Below are 19753 nucleotides of genomic sequence, written 5' to 3' on the forward strand. Positions count from 1 at the left end.
GACTTTGATTTGAAGGATTTATTTTGGAGGGGGAAGGTACATGACTTGGAGTTTGTTCATCACAGAGAAAAACTTGGGTTTTCACTGGTAGGATTGCAATATGCTCCATGCATCTTTACTACCGCCTGAAGGTTACCACCCTTTCTTTTTTGTTGGTTGATCTTTTTGAAGTAGTAATTGGAGAAAGGAGTTTAGTATGAGACGGGGTGCAAGGGAGATGGAAAGGGATTTTAAATTTCTATTCTGGGTGTATCTTTGTCTCTGTGTGACAGTGAGCAATTCACTTGGTCAGGAAAATCTGTCACAACAGATTATATTCTGTCTACCAGATGAAAGAGAATAAAATAGAACCAGTATGCATTTTTGAATCTAAAACAAGGTCAGGTAAACATGAGCTTGAATGAGAATGAAGATTGTATGTTTGAGAGAGATCAGAAGTATACAGTGGACATGTGACCATGACTTTGGCTAGTGATGAGCTATGGGAATTAGCTAACCTTACAAATAATTCAAAGTATTTACCTTACCATTTTCTCAGAATATTTACAAGTTCATCAAATATTTATTGAACACCGTGGTAGGCAGAGTAATGGCCACCCAAACATGTCTACCTCCTAATACCGGAAACTGGTGGATATATCCCCTCAGGAGGCAAAAGAGGCTTTGCAGATATGATTAAATTAAGGATCTTGAGAAAGGGAGATCATTCCAGCTTATCATGGTGGGCCCAATGTAATTAGAAAGCTGGGTTCTAAGAAGTAAAAGAGGGAGTCAGGAGAGTCAGGCTCAGAAGTAAATGTGATGATGGAAGAAGGAGAATCAAAGTGATGTGATAGGAGGAAGACTCAAGTAGCCATTGCTGCTTTGAAGATGGAAGGTGGCCATGAGCCAAGGAATGAGGCCAGCCTGTAGACCCTGGAAAGAAGGCAAGGGAACCGATTCTCCCCTAGAGCTTCCAGGAAGGAATGCAGCCCTGCTCACCCCTCAGTTTCAGGCCTCCTAACCTCCAGAAGTGTATGTTTATAAATTTGTATTGTAAGGCCACTCAGTGGGTGGTAACATTACAGCAGCAATAAGAAGTGAATGCACATACCTACTAGTTCTTAGGAACAGTCTTAAGCAAAAAACTCAAAACAGAAAAGCAAAGCGTACCTCTTGCCCTTGTGAGGCTTAAAAATCCAACATGCCCATCATGTTGCCTATGAGGAAATTAAGCCTGATAGAATTAATAGGATTTTCACACAGAAAATTGGTCTTGATTACCAGCCCATGAATCTTTACATGACAACATCTGTATCTTATGAATAGGGGGAAAAATCCTATCCTCCTCCTGCATAGATTTTGTGTGTCACCCTAAAGCTGCTGTCTTTCCACCAGCACAGGAAACAGCTTAATACCAATCCCATCACTTTTATTTATGACAGATCATCTACTGATTTTAGGATGGATCATCTATAGAATAACAGTCTTGCCTTTGCATTCTGAAGAGCTGAACCTACCTAAAGCCATTAAATAAAAAGAAGGTGGCCTTTTCCCTAGGACAGTGGTTCTTAATCTAAATGAAGAAACCCTCCTCAAGGAGTTAAGTCACATGGACGAAGTCCCACAGCTGTAGCAACAGGGCCCCTGCTGCAACTGGAGTTTGCTGACCCCCTTTTCCAGTCTCTGCCCATTTTCCCTACAGACACTTGGGTGCCTAGATCCAGCTGCTCTTTCACAATCTGAAATAGGAATGGAGTCCATTTCACTAACCCACTTCCCAGCACACAGTGTGGATTACAAAAGGAAATTAACATGTAAAGAAACCTTTTGGAAACAAAAGGAGCCATGTTAGTTCTCTTGCTATAGTATTTGGCTGGTCTCACAGTTGGTGTCGTTTTCAAGTGTGGGGCTTGATTTAATAGAGACAGCCAACAGTTGTGGATCTAATCAAATGGAGCTCGAAGCACATAACTTTCAGTGTGAGGGAGCTCGAAGAAACATTTTCAAGTTTTGGAGTGGTCTGACAGGGAATAAGGCAAAAAGTATTCAAAGGGAGTTGGAAAATCAGGCTGAGGGATCTTGTTTTTCAGGTCTGTTATAGTCACTTTGTGAAGTATTGCAGACAATTCATTATAATTTATCACACTGATACTCTTAAATTGGATGAAACCCAAACACAACTGAGTTAGATGCATATTAAATTACCTCTTACTTAAAAAGGAGGGTGGTCTCACCAGGGCAGGATGGAGTTCATTAGCAGGCTGGGACGTTTTTCTTAACTCTTCATCATCTGGTTTCATATTGTTCCTGGTTCCTCAGGAACATTGTACACCTTATTTTTTTCAACTCTTGGAGAGATACACTAGGTACTCTGTGAATCTCAGTAGCCACCAGTTCCAAAGATAAAATGCTAATCATCACAAGTCTATAAACAAAATTCAGATTACTATGAAAAACTGCTGCTATTCTTTACAGAAAATCAATTATTTTAGGGAAAAGGAGAAAAAATATTGTCTTTGTGTATTTTTATTTAGATATGCACAAAGCAAAGTATTCCACTCCATTATGATAATTGACTGGCATGCATATTGGGTGTACTGCAACATACGTGTTTAGGAATTATGATCGCATTTCTTCCAGCTGACCAGCACTATCAGCCATATCATTCAATGAAGGGCATGGCTCAGACAGGAGTCTACTGACTCCACATTCTTTTTCCAAAACTGGAAACTTCAAACTCCATGTAAATGGCCTTTAATTTGTACATTCTCAGTCTTACGAGGTAGGGTTTTCCCCTAGGGGACAAAAATGGACAGAGAACAATCCCTGAAGTGCTATAAATTTAACCATTTGATCTCAAAGGAATTTTTTTTTCATACAGTTTTGTTTGTCTTGGAATTTAATTATTATTTTGTCCTTCTTTTAAAAACCAGCTCAGGGGGAACCCTGGGGAATTTGATACCTATTTATCCTCTGGTCTTCCAAGTATACCTACATGTTAAGAGGGACTTATTTCTGCTTAGAAATGAACAACCAGGACAGATTTCTATCCCTTTTCACACTCTAGTCATTCTCAGTCTTTGAGTCTCTTGTTAAATGTCAAAGAATCTTCAGTGGAAAAAGCGTTGGTGTGGAAATTGGGGGCCAGGTGGGCCTTGGGATTGGGTGACAATCACAGAAGTCAGTTCACTCTTGTCTCTTGCATCCGTCTTTTAGCAAGCACTTAAACCCAGTTTTTTCTGGTCCTTCTCAGTACTTCAAAGTAGTAGTTTATCAATAGAACCACCAAGCTAGACACAGTCCAAGAGGTCATCTGGTGCATCTCCGTGCCTTAGGCATAAGCATATCTAAGTAATTCCAGGCAGGTAACAAGAGACAAAGACAGCTTCTGCCTTGCACCACATTGCTTCTTGGCTGCAGGACCTTCCCTTGTGTTTCCCGCGAGATCTGGAGTCACCATATAGTTTTAAAGTGAGAAAGGACCTATTTTTGCAAAATTCCTGTATTCTTCTGCTAAATTTAGAATGATCTCCGTGACTCCATGCACCATCACAGCAGGCAAAACCACCACAGTAAAGGAAAAAAAAAAAAAAAAAAAACCATGTGAAGAGCATATGCGGACTGGTACACTTTAGGTTTTTTGTTTTTTGTTTTTTGTTTTAATGGTTCCCCTATAATTTCTGACCTAAGTGGCTTGGTAATAATCTAATGTGGGATATTCCATGACTCTTTGGGTGGATCCTCCAAATGGAGATTTATTTTATCAGCAGGGGGTTGTTGAGTGACATTCCTAGGGAGACTGTGTTTTTTTCCTCCTTTTTCCATCTCAAGCACAAAATCCAAGTCCTACAAATTCAGAAAGAGGTTGCCCACAAAGCAGGACAGATCTATCGTGCAATTGTTTTTAGACGTCCTTGACAGTGCAACAGTTCTGAATCTGATTACCCTGTTTACTACTGTGTTTGTGAGAAAGAATCCCTGATCATTGAGTTCTGTTGTGTTCCATAGCTGAACATCATCATTGTCTTTTTTACATAGCCAAGGAAGAATTCATAGACTAAAAAGCTGACTCTTCTTTACATGGCTTACTCTGTCAAGGTTGCGGGGCGGGGGGGGGGGGACGGGGGGGAGGGCTGGGCAGGAGGCCAGTGTGGGGGGAGGGGAGGACCCGTATTTCTGAATGCTGTGTTTGCCCTCTTTGTAAGGACTTAGTACTTTTTCAATAAAAAATAAATTTAGTTTGTGGCTACACTTCAAGGAAGATGGTTTGATGGTAAGTGTAGAAGAGTCCCAGCTCTGGATTTAGAGAAGTCGTGTGGCTGAGTCCTTTAGCGTCACTTTCATGTGGTCCAGTGAGCCATTCTCAGAAACCGCAAACATTTTTGAAGATACTGAACTGGAGACATTCACAATTCTTCAGCCTCCCTCTCTTTTTTTTTTTTTTTTTTTTTGCTATTAATCCTTCATGTTTTAACAAGTCCTGAAGTTAATACTGCCTACACTTTTTTCCCGTCAAATTGGAAGTCTTTTCCTTCTCTTCTGAGGCAAGTAATCTGTTCTCTTTAGTTCATACCTCACATAAATCAAAGGGGTGAATGTCAACACATGACATATCCAAATATCAACTTCCTTTTTTTTCTAATTAAGCAGGATTTAGACATTTGATTTGAAGAAGGTTGGTGTTCCTTAACATATAAAGTAACCCATATGTTCATCTCTTCCTATTCTTTTTGTTCTTCTTGGTAAAGCAAAAGTTCACTTTCAGCTTGCACCACATCCCTATTCCAGCCTAGGCATAGCAACCTGGGTTTCCTATTTCCTGGAAAAGACACGCTAGTGGTAAGTAAATGATTAGAAGTCTACCGAAAAAGCTTCTTTGACCTGAGCATGTTTCAGTGAGCATTATTGCCAGATATGATGGCATATTCCCACCTCACTTTATCCATAGTAAAGTTTTTGGAATAAACAAATTTATAAAAATGGAATATGTGTGTATATGTTAGTCATAACCCCCTTTCACCAACTGACCTCGAACTCTTGGGTTTCTTTTTTGGTCCAAATGCTTGCAAGACCTAAAAAGATTTTGGCAATCATCAGAAACAAGGGAAGTGTGAGAAACTGTCAGTCTAGAGAAACCTAGGGAGACAAGATGACTAAATATAATGGGGTCTCCTAGATGGGATCCTGGAGCAGGAAAGGGACATTGGGTAAAACCTAAGAACACCTGAGTGAAGCATGGATTTTGGTAATAGTGTATCGATATCAGCTTCTTAGTTGTGACAGATGTACCACACAAATGTAACAATAGGGAAGGTGTTATAACAGTGGGGAAAACGGTGTGAGGTGTATGGGAACCGTAACATCTGAACTGCCTTTCTGCAAATCTAAAACTAGTATGAGACATTGATGAAAAAATAAAATATAAATTTGTGCTGATTTCTCTGTAGAACTCTTACTAGTTCTGACTACTGAAATAGGAGCAGGAGCCTCTTTTCCTTTTATAAGCCAAGTTTGTAAAGGAAACAAACTTTCCTTTTACAAAGAAAGAGGAATTTCCCAGTTGTTCTGCAGTGTGATATGGGTCCTATTCAGTCTGACGCCTGGCATGAGGAGGCTTTCCAATGCTCTGTGTGGTTTGACAGGCTGGAGCAGTTACTTTCTAAGAATGACTTTGCATTTTAAAGAACTTTTGCCAAGATTCCTCACCTTGCTGTTGGGTTGGTCCTGTTTGCTACAGCATGCAGGAGCGCTCTTCCCTTCTACAATAATTAATAATTCACATCATTATTTGGGGGGATAACCACTCATTTTAGAAGAACTTGGATGGGAATGGCATTTTTCGTTTGGCTGCACAGTGACAAGATGAAAACAAAGCATTTTCTCCCAAAGCAATGACAAGAAATGCAGAGCTTGTCAGTAGTGACGCGATTGGTTTCCAGTAGCTCGCTGTTCAGTAGACTATTATGGAATGATTAATTGGTCTCAATCAGTTCGCAGCGGGAAGTACCCACCTCATGGTAAATATCACCACAATTGGTACTAATTAGCTCTGTTGTCACCTGTCACAACTGGTAGGCTAAGAGCTGAGGCAGGTGATCAATCTATATACCGGCAACCCAAGTCCAACTGGAGAGGGGTTGGAGAGTCAATGCCATCGTAGTGGGCAGGGAGGCCAAAATCCCTCTCTGCTGTGAGGGCATGAATGAAGTTCAGTTGGTGATTACCAGTCCCAGAGCACGAAGTCAGAGGTGTGGTACTCAGGGGGGAGCTTGGGCATCTCAAAGAGAAAATGCACCTGGCATTCAATTGATGCAAGGTTTCACAGCATTTGGGCTTCTAAATCAGCCAGGCTGTAGTTCAAATCTGGGCTTTGCCACCTAGTATTCATTTGATCCAAGTCAGTGGCTTTACTTGCCCACATCTGGGTTTCCTAATCTGCAAAAATGAAGGCAAATTATTCACCCAGTAGCACTTTGTATATACACACTGTGGTGTGTGTGTGTGTGTGTGTGTGTGTGTGTGTGTGTGTGTGTGTGTGTGTGTGTACACACACACACCACAGGTCTGGCACTCAGAAGGTGCTCAAAAATTGTGGAACGCCCCCCCACAAAGCAAATAACCACGTAACATGGTGTCACAATGCTAATGTTCATTATCCCTCTTAATAATAAACAAGAAAATGTTCAGATGTTCAGTGTCAGCATGAAGAATGTTGCTGAAGGTAAGTTGGGGACCAAACCTTTACTGCCCTTTTTATTGATCCTTTTTTACGAGTCCAGTCACTTAGGAAGGGAGAGGAAGCAAGGGGAAACGTAAAAACTAGCAAATAAAATTGAAGGGAATTAGGCGATGGCTTGTAGCAGAGGAAAGTTTATTGGATCACATGTGTCTCAGTTGGGCAGGTTGTGACCAGAGCACATGACCCGTGAAGGAAGCATCCAAGGGATGATCTACATTGATACAAAAGGAACATCCCACTGGGACTTTGAGTCATATTCTACTAATTCATTGTTTTAGAATTGGGTTCTCCAAATTTCTCAATGACAATTCAACAAGACCCCGGGTGCTTGTTAAATCCACAGACCACTGGGCCTCTTTGAAATCCTGATTCAGAAGTTCCAGGCTGGGACCCAGGAATAATGTAGAGAATAGAGTTTTTAATCAGTTGTCTATGTGTTTCTTGTATTCAGAGAAGTTTGAGAACCACTGATTTAAAGCTGTACTTTTCACTTGACTGCACATGGAAATTTCCTGTGTAATTTTTAAAAATATCGATGCCTGGGACCTACCCCCCAGAAATTCTGATTTAATTGGTATGGGATGTGCCTTGAGCATGGGGAATTTTTTAAAGCTCCTCAGATGATGCTAAGGTACAGGCAAATATGGAGTAACGATGATTTAGAAAATAGCCTAAGGGGTCCACACACCTATGTGGATGATACAGGTGAATGATGAATAAGTAATAATTAGATATAAAGTCGCACCACATATAAGTAGGTTCCCAGCACAGATTCAAGGTGTAAAATATGGTAAAAAAAAAAAAAAATCCCATTTCAGAAAACTTTTTGGGAAGTAGTCTGCAAATTATCCCATTGCCCTGGAATTTTGTTGTATTCAGAAGTACTTGCACTAAGGCACTACCAGCTATGATTTAGAATCTCAGGTCTCCAAATTTCCAGTGCTTGCTATACTGGTATGCATACGAATGACAATGTGACATGAATCCAATCTTGACTTTCGCTACAGTCATCTCTGGTGCTAACATAGCACTGTCTTTCCTCTTCCTTCTCTTCCTCATTATCCAAAGTCATTAAATGTATGGACTTGGAATTACCACCCACAACAGGAACGATAACCAGCCATGAGGGTCTGTGAAATGGGAGAGAGAGTGACCATCCCAGACAGGAGGCAAGGCTGGTCAAAATAAGGACTCCAAAGAGTTAAGCCATGTAGCAAAAGGTGCAGTAACGCTTCTAGGAGACAGTTTGTCAACCCAGATCGTCAAGGCAGGACGAAGCATTACAATGAGAGTTGTTAGGAAGGATTTGTTGAGCAGAATGAGGGGGTCCTCTGGACCTTTGCTTTGACTGGAAATGTTTCTTCAAATCACAAAGTAGTCAATTCTAACTGTATATGGGGGCATGTTTTTGATCACTATTTAAACTGCATTACTAACTTCAAATCTTCCAACAGCCCCAGAGAGGAGAGGCAAAGAAAATGACCTGTTTGTAGGCAGGGCAAGAATTATCATGCTTCTTTTATGAATTGAGAATTCAGGCTTAGACACCTCACTCCAATTAGGATGGCTGCTATAAAAAAAAAAAAAAAAAAAAAAAACAGAACAAAAGCAAAAGCAAAAGATGACAAGGTTCGTCAAGGATGTGAAGAAACCAGAACCTTTGTGCATTGCTGATAGGAACGTAAAATGATGTAGCCACTATAGGTAACAGGGCAGTTTTAAAAAATTGAAAATAAAATATGATCAGCAATTCCACTTACAGGTATCTACCCAAAATAATTGAAAGCAGGATCCTAAAGAAATATTTGTATGCACCTGGATTCATAGTAACATGATTCACAAGAGCCAAACAGTGGAGGCAACCCAAACATCCACTGACAGATGAATAGATAAACAAAATGGGGTATGAACATACAAGGGAATATTATTCAGCCTTTAAAAGGAAGGAAATTCTGGTACCTGCTGGGACATGGATGTAGTACCACTTGGAGTATTACATGGATGTCTTAACCCCTTTAGGATATTGTGCTGAGTGAGATAAACCAGTCATGAAAGGACAAATACTATATGATTCCATCTATATGAGGTTCCAAGAGTAGTCAGAGTCATAGAAACAAAGTAGAATGGTGGTTGCTGGGAGCTGGGAGGAGGGTGGGCATGAGGAATGAGTGTGTAGCAGGGATGGAGTTCTAGTTGCTGGAGGTGGAAATGTTCTGAAGCGGACAGTGGTGACAGTTGTACAATTAGTGCCTCTGAACTGGACCTTTAAATATTGTTAGGCTGATACATTTTATGTTGTGTATTTCACCGCAGTCTTTTAAAATAAAGAAATAATTTGAAAATGTGCCAAACAACAACAACAACAAAACACCAATGTAAGGCTGAGAGGATTCACAGCCAGTAGGGGTCAGAGTGCAAAGTCAGCTCTAGGGCCTTCAGATGTGTCAGCCGTCCCTTTCCACCTCCGTGGCTCTTAGGGAGTGGAAATTGAAGAAGATGTTCTAGGGGAAGTAAAGAGAATTGGATAATTTTATTCGAGGAAGGAGTGGTCAATGTAGTCTAGACAGTTGTCCTGAAGATAAGAAAGAAGGTTGGTGAGCTCCATGAATCAGAAGGTGTCTGCACACTAACATTTTTTAAAATTGAGATAAAATTCACCCTTTTAAGATACAAATTCAGTGTTCTTTAGTATATTCACAAAGTTGCGCAACCATCACCGCTCTATAGTTCCAGAACGTTTTCATCACCCCCAAAATCAGCCTTATGCCCATCAGTAATCATTCCCCATTATCCCCCTGACCTCCACCTTACGCAACCACTAATCCGCTTTCTGCCCCTGTGAGATTTTCCTCTTCTGGACACTTCATGTAAATGAAGTCATACAATATGTGGCCTTTTGTGACTTAGCCTAACGTTTTCAAGGTTCATCTATGTTATAGCGTACGTCAGTACTGTGTTTCTGTTTATTTATGGATTATTATTCCGTGGTATGACTTTACCACATTTTGTTTACTCCCCGGCTGGTGGATGTTTGGGTTGTTTCCGCTGTTTGGCTCCAATGAGTAATGCTGCTATGAAGGTTCGTGTACAAGTTTCTGTGTTGTCATGTGTTTTCCGTTATCCTGGGTGTATACCTAGGAGTGGAAATTGCTGGATCATATGCTAACTGTACATTTAACTTGTTCAGGAACTGCCAGACTGTTGTCTAGAGTGGCTGCCTCCTGTCACATTCCTACTGGCATCTCAGGAGTGTTCCCATTTCTCCCATCTCTTCACCAGCACTTGGTATTTGCCCCTTTCTGCCCTCCCCTCCAGCTTTATTGGGGTATAATTGACATGCAAACATTTTTAAATCCTAGCCAGCCTCGTGGGTGAGAAGTGGCATCTCCTTGTGGTTTGTGCATGAACTTTTGTCTTCTCAGCACCCAGTCCAGGTCTGTCTCTTGCTACACAGTAGCAACTCACTACTAATAAAGATGTGAAAATTCTGAAGGGTTATAGGAAAGAGGATCATCATGAGTGGTTTCTAGTCTTTGGGAAATCAAATTTTATTTTATATTTTTTAAAGATTTTATTTATTTATTTGACAGAGCACAAGCAAGGGGCGTGTCAGGCAGAGGAAAAGCAGGCTCCCCGCTGAGCAAGCTGCCTGATGTGGGACCCGATTCCAGGACCCTGGGATCATGACCTGAGCTGAAGGCAGGCGCTTAACTGACTGAGCCACCCAGGCATCCTGGGGAATCAAATTTTAGAATCAGCTGCTTTTCATTTTTTGAATACAAACTGAGTCAAGAGGTAGCAAGCAAGCTCACTGAATCTTTGCTCCTGGGTACTCCATTACTAAGGGGGTGATAAATTTCAGTAGATGGTTACTCTTAGAGTTTAGAAGAATGGCATGTGCACCCAGGGATAGAGACTTAGAAGAAAAGAGAGCTCTGCAAGAAGAAAGACCCTTTCCTTCATCTCAATTAAAGTGAAGTGCCCGACTCAGGACTCACTTCTTGGCTTCACCACCTTCACACCTTCCACACTGTCAGATGCCTGGTGCTACAGGATTGCCTGTAAGAGGGGTTTTCGACAGCAGTGTTCTCCAATTACACGTGTTTCCATTAACAAAAGAAATATCTTTGTGGGTTTCTTAGGTACTTGCAGAAATATATTCTAGCTCACTAGTAGCCAGAAGCATCTGGTCTGTCTGCCTCACAGTCCTCTGACAGTTAAGCATTTGCTTTTAGGCAAATAAAATGTCAGCCACCATTAAACAGCATATGGCAACAATATGGCCATTCCCTCTTGGGACCAACCTCTCCCCAGAAGAGATGGTACTTGAAATAGGAGATGCTTTTGAATGCAAGACCCCTCTCCCTCCCACACGGGCATGGTAGCTGGGGAGTGGGCAGAGTGCCACACACAAAAGGACTCAGGCAACCATATCAAATGTGAACATAAGGGGCAAGCTGCCCAGCCAGCAGTGACCAAAGGCTGTTTGTCCTGGGCATCTGGGGCTGTGGTTAAGGGGAAGTACCATCCCGAAACTGGCCAGGATTAGCTCTCTAAAATAAAAAACAGCCCCCACAGCCACTGAAAGAGGGGTTGGGGCTGACTGCTATTGAATGCGGTGGGGGTGCAGTGAGCAGAGGGAGCCCTTGAAAGCGGAGTCTCCACCCGTCTCATCTCTGAATTTACCCTGTGAATGGGAGAAAATAACTGCCTTTTCTTGAAATAGATGAGGAGAGTGTGGAACCCTGTCTAGTGGGTCAGCTCATGTGCAAGTGGACGTGTGGTCAGAGGGATAAGGGGGAGGGCTGCCTTTGCAGGGACAGCCAGTAACCAAGCACTCTGCTCAAGAGTAAAAAAATAAAGTTTCCTCCAGAGCATCTGGGCTGCCGCATCTGTGGAGGGCACCAAAAATTGTCAATAGAGATGCCCGGATGCTCCAAACATAGTCCCCAAACCTTGCTTGTCCTGATTGGATGGAACTATAATATGCTGATAATCAAAATGTGGTGCTCGTCCCCTTGGAAACAGTGGTTCCTCGTATAATACTGTTTCTGTGTGACTTGTGTTGGGATATAGCTGGTCAGACTCACTGGCTTTATCTCAAGCTTTTACTGTATGAGTTAATCATATTTCTGGGCCAGATCAGTGAACTCACTAGCCTTGTAAAAACATTCAACTGCAGTGTCAGAAAAACTTACACTGATTAGACATTAACACTGTCCAGAAATTCTTACCAACTTTATCATTATTCTTCTACTCGTGTAAACTGCTTGATTTGAATGTTTAAAGGCCATGCGTTATTTCTCAAAATCAATCTAAGGCTCTGATATTTTAAAGAATAAAATAAAATAAGGAAAAGGTTAAAACTCCAAAAATATTTATAGAGATACATACTCTTTTTTTTTAAGATTTTATTTATTTATTTTGACAGACAGCAAGAGAGGGAACACAAGCAGGGGGAGTGGGAGAGGGAGAAGCAGGCTTCCCGCAGAGCAGGGAGCCCTATGCGGGACTCGATCCTAGGACCCTGGGAGCATGACCTGAGCCGAAAGCAGATGCTTAACCAACTGAGCCACCCAGGCACACCGAGGTATATATTCTTAAAGAACTAAGAATAGGGGCACCTGGGTGGCTCAATCAGCTGAGCATCTGCCTTCGGCTCGGGTCATGATCCCGGGGTCCTGGAATCGAGTCCCGCTTAGGGCTCCCTGCTCAGCGGGGAGCCTGCTTCTCCCTCTCCTCCCCGCTTGTGCTCTCTCACTGTCTCTCCTTCTCTCGCTCTCAAATAAATAAAATCTTAAAAAAAAAAAGAACTAAGAATAACAAAGCAGCTCCTTGTTTCCAATTAATTTTGCTTGTCTAAATTGTATTAATCATATAGTTTAATAATGCTTTATTATGACCCTGAATAACTGAATTGGCTACAAAATTTTAAATGCCTAGGAAAGTGATGAAGTTTTTAAAATAACGTTAATATTATTAATAATGGTTTTCATAGACTATGTCTTCAGAAAATGTACTGTGCAAAGGAGAACAACAAAAAACCCTGCATATTTTAGTAGCGTCAATCAGTATTTCTGGAATACTCTTTTTACTCTTTACCAAATCATTATAACTGACAGGGTGATATCATCCTTTGCTCCTTATGCTGACAGTCAATAAATTCCAAGACAATTGACAACAACAACTAGGTCGGTAGCTGTATTAGCAGCAGGAGATTGCAGGGGTTTTTCTAAAACTCTACTCCTAGGGGTTGATGCAGACTTTCCAAATTAGAACTTTCTCTGTAACTGGGGGACTGTTCCCATGTGACCAAAGGAACCTAAACTTTTGGATGAAAATTAAAAACTTCAGTCAATCACCCAAATGTTTGCCACCATTACGTCAAACATCAGGGTACTTAAAAACATCTCAAGAAGTGACTAAATTTTAAACTTTACATCTAGATAATTGAGATCATACTGGCTTAGTGTTTCCATATGGATGATAGTATGTCAAATGAAGCACACCCTGGAGATGTCTTGAGCCTCTATGTTCTAGAATACATAGAATACATATTATAATTAATGTTTGATGCTTAAGATAGAAACAAAATTGATAATCACATAACTACTCCTCCATTGCTAATCTTCCAAATAGAAAATTAAAATAAGTGTATCTTCTCTTTGTCCTCATGTTTTGGTTTTCAGCAGAGCAAAGTAGACTTTGGTGGTAGAACTCTGGGGCTCGAGGTATTGTGACTCTTTCTTTTAGCATGAATTTGACTTTTTATCAAATGCAAATAGAATTCTGAATTCGAGATTGGGGGCATCTGTCACATTTAAAACTCCTTGAAATTGTTTCATTAGTACTTAGTGGGCACTATGTGTTTGATGAATAAGTGAATAATGAATAATGAACAAATAATGAATGAAAAAGTAGGAATTAGTGTTCTCACTTTGTGGAGTTGGATTCTAGGTGATTGACAACTGTATGTTTCAGTTTCGTAGAAGTACCTCCACTGTTTATTTTTCTCTAGTTTAGAGAAGATTTGGAGTGGTATTTGCTGAGATGTAACTGAAACACAGAAGCAATCAAGTGGTTGAATTCTGGATTTTTAAAATTTAATGACCTTCCTTTATCCATATTGATCAGAGCTTTGGTAAATTCAATTGTTGATACCACCTGGATAATTTTAAGTCTTTCTGAAGCTTTAAAGAAAATGTTTCCAACATAGCTCAAGCAACATAAGAATTTCATCAGTTGAAAACTAAGAATCGCTTCTGTGGGATGTGTAAAACAAGAAGCTGACCAGCATTATTTTCTTTTTCTTTAATTCAGTGTCATTATTGAGAGTTATTCTTGAACTTTATGAAAACCAGATTGGGGCACAAGCATGTTCTCCATCTAATCGTGTTCAAGGAATTGGAACTGAAAATCATTCAAACTAGGAAAACATGACATTGAAAAATAGTCTGCATTCTTTCTTCTACCTCAGTGTATCTGAGGCTCTTTCTGACAAGGAAGACTTGGGCTGATAGTAGATCTGATCTTTTTAGAAATGGACGTTTAGCTTCCCAGTCAGGAAGAGATCATAATTTTTTTTTTCAATCACTTTTTCACTTCGCTGGCCTATCAGTGACAACCTTTGATCCTCTCACATTTTTCCTCAGAAAGCTATTGTTGCTCACTATCGTCCACAGAAAAAAATCCAAACAGCGCCTACCATTCAAGGCCCTCTTTTATCTGGCCCAGGTGACCTCTCTAACCGCATTCCCTACTACCTGATTCTTCCGTTCAAGCTCCTTCCCACCAAAACCAGACTGCTGGTTTGGGCTGTTTACCAGCCTCCAATCTTTCATCCTATTACCCCATCTCCCAGGAATGCCTATTTCTTTTCCTCTCCGCTTGCTGAGTGTTCCGCAGCTACTTCAAGGGGTGAAACATTCCCATTCATGAGGTCTTTCTAATCATCCACCCTTTCCACTCTCCTCTTTTCTCCCCTCCCCTAGGTAAAACTAATCTTTCCCACCTCCCCCATGCATGCACACGTGCTACTGTGATGATTTAGTCATGGCATGCATCATATTCAAGGCTGCTCTTTGTGTGTGCAAATTGTGTCCTGCACAAGGATGTCAAACCCAAGGGACAAATGAAGACAAAGATCCACCTTACTCTCCACTTGCCAAGGCATGCACCTCCCCACATGTCTATGTCTGTGCAGAGAGGCATCTTTTTCTATTTCATAGGAAGGCTAGCGTGTATGGACTAACAGCATATGCAGCTCTGTTCATTGGCATGCATGCTTTTTTCTTTTATCAGGGCACAAGTTTGTTGAGGGCAGTGACTACCTTTGTATTCCCATCACGCCTGGTACAATGCCTTTCTCACACGTAAGGTCATTCACTGAATTTAATTGAAAGGATGAAATGTATTTATTTTTAAAAAATTGCTTCCACATATAAACACAAACATGGAAGCACTGTGGGGATCAAAATGGACTTTTTTTTGCAAATGTGGAACGGCCAACTTATCTGATTTTAAGTGTATCATGGTTCTAAGTAATTTCCTATAAAATGTAGTGCCCAGTAGTCTTTTGTGGAATTTCAGAAACCACATTCATGATGCTATGACAGGCCCTGGTAGAGCTGGACTGAAATCCACTTCTGACTGTTTGTTAAAATAGGCAAAGAATAACATTAAGAATTGTCTGAAGTGGGCAGGATCAAGGTCAAGAGACTGCCCATGGGAGGTGAGGGAATTTGGGGAGGAACCGATTGGAGCAGTCTGAGGTCAGTATACCTCCTAGAAGTCTACATTAAGGCGAGAACACAAAACCAAAAAAAAAAACAAAAACAAAAAAACACGATGTCTTAAGGTCCTTGAAGCTTTGCCAACACTGTATATAGTATAACTCGATGTGGCCATGCCCTCAAAGTAAAGAATTGCTTTGTAAAGACTTTCGTGGAGAATTAATATTACTTCTGATGCAATTTTGTTGATAAAATGGGAAATGTCCACACAAACCAAGCTTTATATACCACAAGACAATGACACACATAAGCTAGGTTTTATGCCTATTTGAAGACATGGCCGGGATGTCAAATTTCAAGTTTCATGGGGTAAACATTGACCAACCCCTCAAGGGAAAAATCTGTGTCAAGATACAAAATATTCTACTAACTACGCATTTAACAGTCGCTTTATGTTTTCCAGGATGTGTTGAGTTGATGTGATGAACTGTTTTCTCTTCGGGAGGAAACAAGCCTTCTCCAACCATTTCACAGTACACGTTTCTCCTCCTCTCTCCTCCCAGTCCTCTGTGATGTCCGTGTGCTTCGCTCGTTTCCATCCCAACTTGGTGGTCGGTGGGACTTACTCAGGCCAGATTGTCCTGTGGGATAATCGCAGTCATCGAAGGACGCCGGTGCAGAGGACACCCTTGTCAGCTGCTGCCCACACCGTAAGTCAGCTTTTGTCATTTCTCTGTCAGCCACCCAAGCCCTGAAAGGGGATAACTGACAGAAGTATGCATGTGGTCAGTAACTCCAAGTTAGAAGTGTGTAATTTGTAGCAATTGTATCCTGACAGACCGAAATAAAATGAGTGAAAAGTAGGTGAAGGAAGCACTGGGTGTAGAGAAAATCTCTTAATGATCTACAAGTTTTAGCACAGAGGAGGGATCTCTCTGGATGCACCAAAGACCATTGGTGAGGTGGGGACAGATTAAAACTACAAAAGGACATAGGGAGAAACTTGGGAAGAGGCATCTGTGAAATTTTTGTAAAGAAACCCTTTGCATTGACATTGTAACATGGAAACTCATATTTTCAAATGGGCCATGAAGAGTAAGCATTTCATGTCTAGGGATAGTATATGGGACTTTTGCCAACAGTCCTTTTCCATCTGTGATTTGAGGGAGTGCTATGACTTTAAATTCTGGAATGTATGGTTGTAAGTCTCAACGGTAAAGTCTACAGTGACAATATAATCCCTCGGGTTAAAAGTCAACATCTCAAAACCATTACCCACAATTTAGCAGAAGAGGTTCAGTATAGTGTTCATAAGACAACTACTCTGTCATTTCCTTTAAGAGAATGACAGGTGTGTTTAGCAGTTGTTAGGAGGAATGAGAAGACAGGCATGTCTCCATCAATCCTTGCTACCTTGACATGCAGAGTAACTGATGTTCTTTCTCTGAAATGCCCAAATTATGCCCAAGGATACAGCTCGACTATTGTTTCAATTTCCTTAATGTGGTTGCCTCATTTGTTCCATCTGCTGGCCTCAAAACCATTCTAGCTTTAAGAAAGGACCGTTAGCTGCTTTAGCTAAGACCATGAAGAGGAAAATTCTTCCATCCTTGTAAGATTGACAATGGGAAATGACAAATACCAAGTCAGCCTTAATTCTGATTGACTTGGGCCTGAGACACATGCAGGTGAAATGAGTTCTTGGGAATCTTGGAAAATTGCTCTTGCCTACCCCATTTCTGCAAACTAATAACAGAAAATTGTGACCCAGGAGAAGACAGCTTGACACAGGTGTTTGCTCAAGTCGTGTGAAACCGCTTCTTGGCTGGATGCGCATATCTGGTGTGTTTCTGAGCATGTCTCATGAAATTTCAAAAATTATAAATCTAAATGTTAGAGCAATAAGTTTCAGGGGAAAATCCAAATCCAGGAGCTCTTCCAAAGAGTTAAGCTTTCTTTGTCAAGTAACTTAGGATATGATCATTACAATTAAAATACTATTGTTATCAAATAGTAACGTATTTCTGCTCGAAAATAAAACATTTTTCTCCTCTTTTGCTACGTTTTGTTGAGTCCACAGCTAAAAGGGCACAGTTAATTTTGTGATTGCCTTTCAACTTCCACTAATGCCTGGCTGATTGGTACCAGGATCAAAAGTGGTTAAGGAAAAAGAGGCCCGCCACAGATTACTAATTTCCTTTCACACCCACCACACATATGCATTTGGGACAACAGGAAATCCTAATTAAAGCAAAACCCTTCTGCCACACAGTAAGTTTATTCCTTAAATAAATAAAAACAATCTGGCATGTATACTGGAAAAATGAGCTGTAGCATTGCTTTTTTCTTTCCATTAAGTAGAGCTATGGATGCCTGTGTGTGTGTGTGTGTGTGTGTGTGTGTGTGTGTGTGTGTGTGTGTGTGTGTGTGTGTGTGTGTGTGTGTGTGTGTGTGTGTGTGTGTGTGTGTGTGTAGGCTTTCCCACGTGTCTGCTTCTGTTCTGGTTTCTTTACATCTCTCTCTTTTCTTTTAAGCCGAGTTTTATTACTCATGAAAGCACAGGCCAGTAGTACTGATTAAAGCCAGGGAGGGGCTACCACGCACATTCTTTCTCGAGACATTCAGCTCTATACATTCTTCTAGATGCTTTCCTTTCCCTCCAGTTACCACCCTTAGGAGTCCCAATCCACTAGAATTTTGGTGCTTTGTGTTGATGCTTGGTGGTTAACAAAGAAACCCCATTGGACCCTTGCTGAAAATCACTAGGCGGATTTCAGGTTCACAACATTTGAACCTTGCTTTCCTATGCCTCAGTGTTACAGTCTGCTGTTTTTCGGTGAAGATTTGTTTCATCCATTCTCCCACTTGATTTCCACATGGAGATTTGAATGCTTGTTGCTGGGGCCTTGAGTTGCATTGCTCACAGGTTCCACACACACCGGAGGCTTGGGAAAAACCATTGTGCACAGTCCCACAACCAGTCAGTCCTCCTGAAACTTAGAGACCTGATCAGGATAGCACTGAGTTTCAGATCCCTGCTGTACTCACCACTGTCCACATCCACTAAGGCTGATTGAAAGTTTCTGTAGGAATGTGGCATGAACAAGACTTAGGGATTCAGTTGGCCATCCAATTGCCAAAAAAGCCAATGTAATCTTAGCATATATAAATACAAGTGTACTTTTTATCATGCGAGAAGTAAAAATTCAACACTTCTAGATTTCTATATTCTGTTGCTCAGAATACAGGTCGACAGTTGTGTTTTGTTCTCGGAACTTCACTGTAAGAGGAGCTCAGACAAAATATAACGTATTCAAAGTGGGGGTGACCGGCATCAGGAGGGTATTGAAAGCCTGAAAGCTGGGTACTCGAGACCCTTTGGAGGAATTGGCGAGGATTAGTCTGAGTAAGACAAGACTGGGGGAGAGGGGTAACATAACAACACTCTATAAATATTGTTTGGACTTGATCTGTATGATCCCAGAGGGCACTGTACTAAATAAAAGCATCTCCTTGAGCTTTCTTGATCCCCAGTGGTAGAAGGAAGAAATCTCCAGGAATTGGTGCAAAAACTGACTACGCTTAAGAAAGGTGTTTCAGCAGAGTTTGGACCACCTCTTGGTGGAAACAGATGACTAGCTGCCCTAGATGATGATTACAGTTCCTTCTGACCAGGAGTTTATATGATAATAATAGTTTGGGAACCATCCTTTATATAATATCAACTTTCCAATATTAAAGATTGTTTCATTGTCATTGTGGCTAGGTATTATGGATAGTAACTCATCAAGAGTAAGACTTAGACTGTCAGCTATTTGCACAGAGAGGCACCAGCTAAGTTGTGGCTTGGCCCATGATGGCTAAGCTGCCTGAAATCTAACCCACATGACTGCTAGGTTCTGCTTATGCTAACCTTCCATTTAGTATTTAATGTGCAGCTGCAAATGATTTTAGCCTACCATTTAGGATTCTACAGAGTTATGACGGGAGGTTAGAGCATCTTGCTTATGATTCCCAGGATGTATAAATGACCTTCCTCAAGGCCCCGGCCAAATCGAAGCCTCCGTAGTAGTAGCCCAAATGATATTTTTGAAAAATAAATCTATCATTATCCTAGATTTTGCAGTGACACGGAAGAGCCTAATTTTATCTCATGAGGTGCCTCGTGCCAGTAAGCCCTGCTACCAATATCTCTCCCTCAAATTAAAGAGGCTGATGAATATTAACCACTTTTCTGTAAAGAATGTTAACAAATGTTTGGCACTGTGATTATAATGCACTAACCTCCAGATTTAGTAAC

At 41.0% G+C, this 19753-nt stretch overlaps 1 protein-coding gene across 5 annotated transcripts in view; it reads left to right on the forward strand.

The window, feature by feature from the left end:
- DYNC1I1 (dynein cytoplasmic 1 intermediate chain 1) overlaps positions 1 to 19753 on the forward strand; it is a 306141-nt gene that overhangs the window by 220438 nt on the left and 65950 nt on the right. For all 5 annotated transcript variants that reach the window (XM_027574568.2, XM_027574567.2, XM_027574570.2 and 2 more), the window contains one exon: positions 16017 to 16163. In XM_027574568.2, coding sequence (XP_027430369.1) covers positions 16017 to 16163 — 147 coding nt within the window. The remainder of the gene's footprint in view (positions 1 to 16016; positions 16164 to 19753) is intronic.

This window comes from Zalophus californianus, chromosome 12 (genome assembly GCF_009762305.2).
Source record: "Zalophus californianus isolate mZalCal1 chromosome 12, mZalCal1.pri.v2, whole genome shotgun sequence".
Taxonomy (NCBI): domain Eukaryota; kingdom Metazoa; phylum Chordata; class Mammalia; order Carnivora; family Otariidae; genus Zalophus; species Zalophus californianus.